Source organism: Papaver somniferum, chromosome 7 (genome assembly GCF_003573695.1).
Source record: "Papaver somniferum cultivar HN1 chromosome 7, ASM357369v1, whole genome shotgun sequence".
NCBI lineage: Eukaryota > Viridiplantae > Streptophyta > Magnoliopsida > Ranunculales > Papaveraceae > Papaver > Papaver somniferum.
In genome coordinates this window covers 147,784,325-147,794,542 of record NC_039364.1, presented here as the reverse complement: position 1 = coordinate 147,794,542, position 10,218 = coordinate 147,784,325, and the positions used below count along the sequence as shown (strand labels likewise).

Sequence of the window (10,218 nt, the reverse complement as noted above, 5' to 3'; positions counted from 1 at the left end):
AATCTCTTCAGTCGTTTTTGTTTCATAAAAATCACAACACGTCTAATATTCGGTCGTGTATGCTCGGGAGGCAGTAAAGCCCAAAAAATGGAGTCTTTGAAAAGTAAAAGCTAAAGAATTTATGGCGAATTAAACGGACGTATCATTCGGGATACGTAAAATTCGTGAACGGTTCGCGAATAATTCGGAAATGCCACATAATACGCGACTTGGGTTCGGAGTTGCAAACGTACGCGAATAAGACGGCAAAATTCGTGATACGGGAAAATTCGCGAATGATTCGCGAATCATTCGCGAACTTACTAACTAGGCCCTCAAGTTCTCAAATGCTCATTGCGGTAATAAGTCATCTAAGATGCTGGCATAGGAGCATTTCTTTTATTTACGGAGTATTTTTCTAATTGCCGGCTCATTGCACTAATAGATCCATCGACGGCTGTCACCAAGACAAACTTGTTAGAAACTACAACTGAATTCCACATTACTGACGATGACACTGAATTATTGATCACAGCCAGCATGGCTTACATTTCTTAACGACTCATCCAAAGTGTGATCCCACTCATCCGTAACTGTTTTATAATCCTAAAAAAAAACATGTGCAATAGGGACCGTTAGTGTCATGACGAATCGTACGAGTCTATCTTCTTGTCTATCGTTTGCCTATCAAGACAGCAATCATTATTATCTTTCTTTCAGTTTGGTGAAATAGGACCCATGACTTAGTCATCAACACGTAAGTAGTTCTATCTACAACTAGGGTTTACCCCCCGCCTACATAATCCAACGGGCCGCCAGTTGTTTCCGTATTCAAATATACACTACCATTTTCAGTGGAACGCGGTTTCCCGCCACACACGTATAAATATCCGATTCTTTTTTTACATTTTCTTATTCGATCAATTAAAATCGCTCCCAATTCGGTTTCTCTTGATCTCGCCGTAACGTCGATTCCGGGAAGAAGAGAAACATTTGGAAGAATTTCAAGGGATTTTGAAGGTGGGGTTTTCTGCGTTATTCTAGGTTGAAGAAATGGAGTTGGAGTGTAATTTCGGAATACAGAGATTGGAACTGGTTGAATCTCTAAACATAGAGGAGGATTCTGTAATGGAATCAGGATATGGGGATTTCGGGTAATTTTTGTGATTTTATTCAGTTATTAAAAATCATATCTTGTTAGAGAATCGTTTAAATTAGATTGATAAAATCTTGGAAATTTGAAATGTATAGGTGCAGTCATTACAGAAGAAGATGCAAGATTAGGGCACCCTGTTGCGATGAAATCTTCGATTGCAGGCATTGCCACAATGAAAAAAAGGTTTGATTTTAATTTCCTTTCTGATTTTTCACGAGTGTTTAGTTTTATGAGAGCGAAATGTAGAGAAATGAAATTGCAAGATAAATCGTTTTTATTGTCTGAGCAGAATTCAATGGAAGTCGATCCTCTTGATCGTCATGACGTACCTCGGCACAAGATTGCAAAGGTTACTTATTCTTTATGCCTTTCAGTTCAATCACATTGCCGATTTTTTTCTTGTGGTCCCAGAAAAGATGTCGTGATAGTATGTGAAAACTTTATCAAGGATAAGAGGATAAGGCATAATTTGCACTTCATTCCAAATGTATACTTTAGCTTTGTTCTCGGTTTCGCTTCGCTTACTCATTCCTATTGTTTACTTTTCAGGTTATATGCTCTCTGTGTGATACAGAACAAGATGTGAGTTTTGAAGCTTAATGAAAGTTAGCCTTGCTTAAGCACAGGAAGGGATAGTTTATAGAGACTGATCATGATTGTTCTACCTCTCTTTCAGGTTCAGCAGAAATGTAGAAATTGTGGGGTTTGTATGGGAAAGTACTTCTGTACAGAATGCAAGTTCTTCGACGACGATGTAAGCCATAATAAGTAGTAGAATTGCTAAACTTTGGTGGTTCTTATGGTTTTTGTTTTTGTTAGCTTACTTGAGCTATTTTCTGGTATAGGTTTCAAAGAACCAATACCACTGTGATGGTTGTGGGATATGCAGGTTGATTTTTATACTTATATTACTTGGTTTTTTATTTATCTGGTTCTCCATATTGCTAATGCCTGAAAGCCTCACTTGCCAATTTGCAGAACCGGAGGCGAGGAGAACTTCTTCCATTGTTATAAATGTGGTAAGAAAGTCCATACCCCTAGGAACGAATATTTTATGGGGAGCATCTTAATTGATTCTTAGTATTTTACTTGTGGGGTATTTACCTGTTTGGCAAATCTTACTACAGGATGTTGTTACGCGAAATCATTGAAGAATTCACACTGCTGTGTTGAAAGAGCAATGCATCATAATTGTCCTATCTGCTTCGAGGTAATAACTGAAGTTTTCCTTGTTTTCTTCTTTTGTTGTGATTTTCTGAATGTGAATTCTAATTTGTTGTATGATTTCTCTTTTTTTCTTGTTCAGTATGTGTTTGATTCTACCAAAGACATTAGTGTACTACCATGCGGCCATACGCTGCACTTGGATTGCTTGAAGGAGATGGAAGCACATTTTCAGTAAGTATTCTTGAATTATATAACTTACAAGTTTGAAGCAGTAGATAGGGTTTTTTAACTATTTCACCTAGGTACCCAGGTGAGTTGATTCGTGATGGATCTTACTATATTTTGCAGGTTTTCATGCCCTGTTTGTTCAAAATCCGTCGGTGATATGTCTAGTTTGTGGGAACAGCTTGATGAAGAGGTGGCTTCTACACCGATGCCCGAAATCTATCAGAACAAGATGGTATGCGTAGCATTATATATTACCCTGGCAATATATGATGTTTGGTTTCTGAAATTTTTGTCCTTGTAACAATCAGGTTTGGATCCTCTGCAACGACTGTGGAACAACTTCAGAGGTTCATTTCCATGTAGTGGCACATAAATGTTTAAGTTGCAAATCATACAATACTAAGCAGACTCGTGGGGGGCCAGCTTCATGCTCATCAAGGATCTGAAACACAGAAAGAAAATTACTTATAATGAGGCCAGTTAGATATATATCTTTTGTTACAAAGAAGTGGCGAAAATAAGCTTCTTCTGTTCTGTTTTCATCAGTGACAAGCCATTAATGCATAAAAAAGAAGTATGCTTAAAAGAAGTTTAGTTCCAGAAAAGTGACATCCATTCATTCTTTACAAGATGTTGAGTATAGTTCAACGAGTCACTCGCAATACATACTTCTCACAGGTACAAATGATGCTGCAGAAGAAAAATATAAAACATGAGCCTATAAGAATCTCCTTTTCTTTTTCTTTTAGTTACCAGAGACGACACCAAGAAAATACAAACAATAGGAAACTAGAAAAAAACTAAAGAAGAACAGATAAACTAAAAGCCTTGAAGCGAAGAGATACAATGGGGAAGTATTGGAGGATTCCACCAGTTTGTGGACATTGAAGAGAACTTTGCAAGACTATGTCCCACCAAGTTGGCTTCTCTTTTGACATGATTAAACTAAAGTGATTCAAGGAAGCTCTACCGGATTTTGATATCTTCAGCCAATTTGCTGATTCTCCAGTGGGATGGAGACTATCACCTTTCAGAATTAGTATTATCTGTTTGAATCTCCTTTTCTTACAATCTGCCTATAACCATATCTCCTTGCTAGTTGTATAGCCAGCAAAATACCTTAGATTTCAGCAAAGAGAGGGTCATTGTTGTTCAAATTGTAGTCCCACAGCCTAGGAAGTTATCCTCTGGAAACTACCGCTGAAGCAGCTTTATGAAAACCTACACGGCCACAAAAATGATCTCGAGTCAACTGTGCCTGACTCGGGGTGGGGTTGGGGATTGGAATAGTAGCTTCAGGATGTGGTGCAGCCGTCTCAAAATCTTCACGATCACAAGAGTACTACATCTTATGTGTAGTACTCTAGTCAGATTGTACTATATAGATACTACCCTTTCCGATTACACATCAATCCTCTCTGATTAATCGGCAAGGTTTCCTGTAAATTAGTGCTGGTCAATGTTGCAAAACAGAACTGCTCCCTGCAAAATGGTACAATCGTTGTTTGGTCTGTGTAGGTTAGTGTGCCGTGTGCATAAAACTTCTACAAGCAAAATATATGTCATGGTGCTTGTTTGCTCCTTTGACGTCACCAGCTATCTTGGCAAGAGCACACCCCTTTGTAAAAATGGTGCTGCTATGTCTTAATACCATCTCTCTGTTAACAATTTTGGAAATGAGCTTTAAGCAGATTAGACTTTCCACAATTTTAATGAGAGATCCTTCAACAGAGCTGATCAAACCGAAGGCAACTGCAAGTTTCTCACTATGAGCGTTCAGTGATTGTTTTTTCTTTTCATCCTTTATGCTAGAGGATACTGAATCTACATTAGGCTGATACCCCTGAACGTCTATAAACTTGGCCAATTCGTTCAATTTGCATATATCTTTTCATTTTCGGGATGGGATTTATCTCCTGCAAAGAATTGATGAACAACATTACTTACTTCTATCCAACTTTTACCAGGTACTTTCTTCATCCCCAGTGTTTTCATTATCCGCCTAACCTTCTTCAAGCCATTCCAATCTCCCACCCTGGCATATGCATTAGATAGAAACACTAATCCCCCTGAGTGTTCTGGATCAAGTTCTAGAATCTTTTGAGCTGCAAATATACCAAGTTTATTGTTTTTATGGACCTGACAAGCACCAAGTAAAGCTCCCCACACAATAGCGTCTGGCTTGATCGGCATTTCATTGATGAACTGGTAAGCTTGATCGAGTTGACCAGTTCGGCCGAGGAGATCGACAATACATGCATAGTGTTGGAGTTTAGGAACTAGAGAGTACTCTTTAGTCATACAGCTGAAATAAAATTTTCCTTTCTCCACCAAACCCGCATGACAACATGCACATAAAACACCAATGAATGTAATATCGTTCGGAATCATACACTGGAATCTCATTTCTTCAAAGATCGCAATTGCCTCCATTGGCCTCCCATTCAAGGCCAGCCCAACAATCATCGAACTGCACGTCACAACATTTTTAAGATGCATCTTATTATATAATATAAGAGCATCTTGAACCACACCGCATTTGCAATACATATCGACAAGGGAACTCGCAACAAATAAATCGAAATTGTAATGGTTATTCTCCATAAAAGAATGGATTTTTCTCCCAAATTCAAGTGCACCCAAATTAGCACAAGCTGATATAACACTAACTAAAGTAATCTCATTTGGCTTCACCCCTGCCTTACCCATGTTCTCGAATGTAGCCAAAGTCTCAGAAAAATAACCATTCTGAGCATAACCCGAGATCAAACAAGTCCAAGAAACCAAATTCCTCTCAGGCATTTCTACAAATAATCTCTTTGCGGAATCAACATCTCCACCTTTAGCAAACGCTGAAATCATAGAATTCCAAGAAACAACATTCCTCTCCGGCATTTCTTCAAACACTCGTTGAGAAAATTCGATTCCATTGCACTTGGAATAAGAATCAAGTAATGTACTTCCAACATAGACATCAGAATAAGTACCCAATTTCAAAAGCTGGGCATGGATTTCTTGTATGGGTTTGACAGAAGAGAAGGCAGAAACACATGCCTTCAGAACTGAAGGAAATGTGAAGCAATTAGGTCTCCTATAAGAATCATTTGGTTCACTACACAACTGAAGGGTGTAAACCGAAAGGGCTTTGATTTCGAAACCCGGGGTTTGAGATAAAGCTTGAATCATGGCATTGAATAAGAATGTGTTTGGATTATGGGTTTGGTGAAATATAGAGAGACAATACCTTATATCTTTGAATTCCTGTGAAAGAAGCTTGATTATAGTAGTAACAAGAAACTGATCTTGATGATGACCTAGATAGAGAAGACGACAATGGATTTGTTTCAGATGGTTTAATGTTGATGAAGCTCGTAATAGATATTCAAAGGTCTTTTGAAGGTTTGATAATTTTATTCCCTGCATTGAACTTCATATATTTCAATCTATTGACTAAATCTCACACTGTAGAAAAGTTTGAATTTGACGACTCTATAGAGTTGCCTCCAAAAATATTAAGAGCAGTGCACTGCAGTAAGCACCTTTAACAATTTAACGTTGTTTAGTCTTTTACAATTTCTACTTGTCGACATTGCATATTACAATATTGCCCTAGGACTGTTACACCATGAAAACCTCTCTCAAACACTGTAGTGGATTTTCGGATCTCGGTCTTGTTTCAGCTGGACCTTGACCATCCTGGGGAGATGTTCAGTGGGTCTGCACATAACCGACTCAACCCATCGATCCAACTCGCACCCGATCCAACCCACCTAGACGTGGGTTGACTATGGGTGAGGCATGCCAGAACCCACCGTATATTGGGTCGCTTTCCGGTAGAAACTTCCGTCACCCGAACCGACCCACCCACCCGTCTAATATTCCCCAATCCTTAGATTATCTATCCTATAATGAATCGCAGCCACTGAAGTGACGATATAAAATACCTAACCCTAAGCATCGCTAGCTTTCATTTGCTTCTATTTTTACTTCGGCCTCTTCTTCTCTCCTTCTCAGACAGATTGCATTTTTTTTTCACTCTTCGCTCGATCTGTGAATTCTTAACTCAAATTCGCTGTCTAGACCACCACATCAGGAAGTAAAAATCCAATAACGGAAGGTAAGACTAAAAACCATTATAATATATTTGATTATGTGATTTTCTATGATTTTCAATTTGGGGTTTATCTGTTTAGGGTTTTATTTTTTATTTTAATTTGGGGCTTATCTGTTTTATGTTTGATTAATTGATTATATGATTTTATGGTGGGTAACCCACCACCCACCCACCCGACCCAACCCGCCGTAATGTGGGTCGGGTGAAAACCGACCCATTGTGATATTGAGTCGGTTGCGCGTGACAACTTCTGTTACCCGCCATCAGTGGGTTGGGTGGTGGGTGGGGCCAAAACCGACCCAAATCGACCCACGTGCAGCCCTAATATTCATTGAAATCCCCAGGTCTTTGTTTTTTTTTTTGAAAAAGAAGGTTGTATTAAAAGAAAAATCTGAACAAGATTACAACCATGGAATCAAATCTTAAACATACATACATGTGTAAGATTGAATTCCAATTGAAAAAAATTGAATTTATAGGAATATTATCAAAAACCACAGTCTCTGACAACCAAAGAACTAATGCCTTTCTTATAACTAAACACAGCTCATCCATAGTCTTAGCTCTGCCTCCATAAACTCTAGAGCTTCTCTCCTTCCAAATATTCCATAGAACAGCATAGATAAGTTTCCACGATATCTCCCTACCATACCTTGTACATTGTTCAATTTCCAAGATTCAAATTGTCTCCAAACAGTACCAGGAGCAACCCAATCATTTCCAAAGCCCTCTAAGAATTTTGAACAAACTTTGTAAGCATAATCACAATGTAACAACATGTGGTCTGCCGTCTCATCTTCAGCATTGCAGAAAACATAAATCACAGACTGCAGATTTATTCCTCTATGCCTTAACATTGTTAGTGTAGGTAGAGAATCATGAAAATAAGCCCATAGCATAAAACTGATCTTTGGTGGAACATGTTTCTTCCATAGAAACTTGTTAAAATCTCCAACTGGATCATCCTGCACTTGTAACTCATAACACTTCTTAACTGAGACACCTCCAATAAACTCCACAGTATCTTCCTCTCCATTCAAACCATGTGATAGACACATTTTTGTGTCTAATTTGTCTCGATTCTATATATTAATAGTTCTCATTCTTGTATTTATTTTGGTATTTTATCTCTTTGTAGGTGTTTTTGGAGAAATAAGTTTTTGCGGAGAAATTGGCTCAAAACGTGGCATTTGAACCTCCGTAGAAGACGTACCAGTGACATCCCAGAAATACCCCGGAGGAACCCCGAGAAAAGTGTTGAAAACATCCCAGAAAAATTACTAAACGCACCCAAGGGACAAGTGTTATACGGACTCCAGAAGCGGATAAGGGGCGCCCACTGGATAAGGGGTAACCTTTCCCCTTCACGTTCAAATTCTGAATTTGGGCGGGAAAATAGAAACTCTCCTGGCAGTTTTGGCAATCGTGATTTGGAGGAGTTTGAGGTCGATTAAACCTCTGATTTTCATAGGATAGACTCCTTATGGGTCTAGGAATCTAATACGGGTGTTGAAATCGATTATACTGGGCTAAATCGACGGATTTTTATCACAACAACAAAATATGGAAAGTCGCGTGTGTGACCTTTTTTGGGGAATTTTAGAGAGATTAAAGTGCTATAAACCTTCCCAAAGATTTGTATCTATCTAAGGAAGAGTTTAGGATCAAAAGGAAAGCTCAGAAACGCGTATAAATTCTAAAACAAGAAATTGCCGCAACTTTGCCGTGAAGAGAAAGGAAGAGATTTTGGAAGAGTTTGGAGAGATTTAATCGGCCTTTTTGATATAAATAGATTGGTTGGGTCATATAGAAGGGGTGTCGAGAGTTTGGGAACCTGAGGAGGGCCAGAGAAGAAGAAATCAGAGTTCGATCAAACTCTGTTTCTGCTGCTGCTGCTGCTGAAGAACACGACGAACGGACGTCTGAAGACAGTCGTTCTTCAACAGTGTTTACGACAAAGTTGTGGGGGTCGCAGCTGCAGTCTCAACAACACTTCATATATATCGTTCTTCTTGTAACAGTGAACAACGCCTTTGCAACAGTTATTTATGTTGCGATTTTTCTGTTCAATTGTTTTACTCCCTTTTAATCAACTTTTGAGCTTTATACATGTATTTTGAGATCATGATTAATATGAGGAGCTAAACCCCAACACTGGGATGACGGAGGAAACCCTATTTCACGCATTTGGTAATTTAAATAATTCTTTATGACTTTTTGTACTTATTTTAATTGATTTATGATTTTCACTAATTAGTTGTGATTTCGTATGATGGTGTATGCTTAGACGTAAGAGCTTTTGATACACCATGCTTGTGATTTACATCTAAAGTTTTAAAAATCTATTTTTGGCAAAGAATAAGAGTCCATATTTTTAATATTTGAGTTATAATTGATTTGAGTTATTAATTGAGCCACATGAATGGAATTTGGTGGAATCCTGAATCTCAGTACCTCTCGATACTGTGACAGCTTTCCTTGTACATATTATATTAAGTCTAAAATCGAATCTCAACAAGTCCGAGAAACGAATACTTTACTTACCACTACAAAACTACATCACCATGCACAGGTCCCATTTCATTACAAAGTAGATCCCACTCTAATTGTTCCATTGCTGACAGATTTCTTCTTGAACTGCAATGCAATCTGCGATTCTGTATCTTCTCCTCCACTGAAGCCAACTTAGTATTGCAAGCCTTGTAAATTGCAGGAAATCTTTCATTTAAAACACCTCCTCAAGTCCAATTATCCAGCCAAAATCTTAAAGATTTACCATTATTTAACTTGAAGGACAAATGTTCCTGCAGAAAAGCAGATGAATTCAATATATTCTTCCACGCACTTCTTCCAACTGGCTTCACATCATCACTTGGCAGTAAAATCTCACTATTGTTATTAAACTTTTGTTGCACTATTTCCTCCATAAAGCTCTTTTCTCCATACTGTACCTCCAAATCCATTTTTCTTTCAAAGCTTTACTAGTGCATCTAAGATTCTTTATCCCTATTCTACCTAATGTCTTTGGCTTACATATTTTCAACCAAGAGACCCAACACATATTCCTTTTTTCTGGATTAGAATCCCATAAAAAATCCCTCATCAATCTTGTGAGCTTTAACTCTACACTAGCTGGCATATGAATAAGTGACAGAAAATAAATTGGCAGACTTTCCAAAAAGCTCTTAATCAAAACCAACCTCCTTGCCTTTGACAAAAACCTCTTTTTCCATGAAACTAATTTAACCTCCATTCTCTGCACCACCTCATCCCACACATATGCACATCTTGCAGTTGCACCTAGTGGTAAACCCAAATACTTTATAGGAAACTGCTCCACTTTACAATCCAGCTCCAAAGACAAATCCTTAACCACATCATCCGCTCCAACACTAGTCATTGAACTCTTCTCCAGATTTAACTTCAACCCAGTTAAAAGCTCAAAAGTATTAAGAATGATAAAAAATTTCCTAATCTCATCCACATTTGCATTAATGAATATTAAAGTATCATCAGCAAACTGCATTAATTTTCCCGGGTCTTTGTTTCCAAATTATATGTAAGGACCCTCAAG

General features: G+C 38.1%; 1 protein-coding gene and 1 pseudogene across 1 annotated transcript; one reads left to right on the top strand and one right to left on the bottom strand.

Annotated features, from left to right (window-relative positions):
- Positions 1 to 825: 825 nt before the first annotated feature.
- Positions 826 to 4,091, top strand: LOC113298694 (E3 ubiquitin-protein ligase RZFP34-like). Its single transcript, XM_026547504.1, has 11 exons — positions 826 to 1,133; positions 1,231 to 1,318; positions 1,425 to 1,484; positions 1,685 to 1,717; positions 1,812 to 1,889; positions 1,981 to 2,024; positions 2,114 to 2,154; positions 2,263 to 2,345; positions 2,442 to 2,533; positions 2,651 to 2,762; positions 2,839 to 4,091. Exons 1-11 carry the CDS (start codon positions 1,033 to 1,035, stop codon positions 2,974 to 2,976), a joined length of 870 nt encoding a protein of 289 aa, XP_026403289.1. The 5' UTR covers positions 826 to 1,032; the 3' UTR covers positions 2,977 to 4,091.
- Positions 4,092 to 4,119: 28 nt separating this feature from the next.
- On the bottom strand, positions 4,120 to 5,953 carry LOC113295351 (annotated as a pseudogene).
- Positions 5,954 to 10,218: the final 4,265 nt, after the last annotated feature.

What these genes read in the sequence shown, in the direction of transcription:
- LOC113298694 (XM_026547504.1), top strand. Translation starts at nt 1,033, where the DNA reads ATGGAGTTGGAGTGTAATTTCGGAATACAGAGATTGGAACTGGTTGAA. An exon ending in TCAGGATATGGGGATTTCGG is followed by an intron (nt 1,134 to 1,230) that starts GTAATTTTTGTG and finishes TGAAATGTATAG; the next exon opens with GTGCAGTCATTACAGAAGAA. An exon ending in GATGGTTGTGGGATATGCAG is followed by an intron (nt 2,025 to 2,113) that starts GTTGATTTTTAT and finishes GCCAATTTGCAG; the next exon opens with AACCGGAGGCGAGGAGAACT.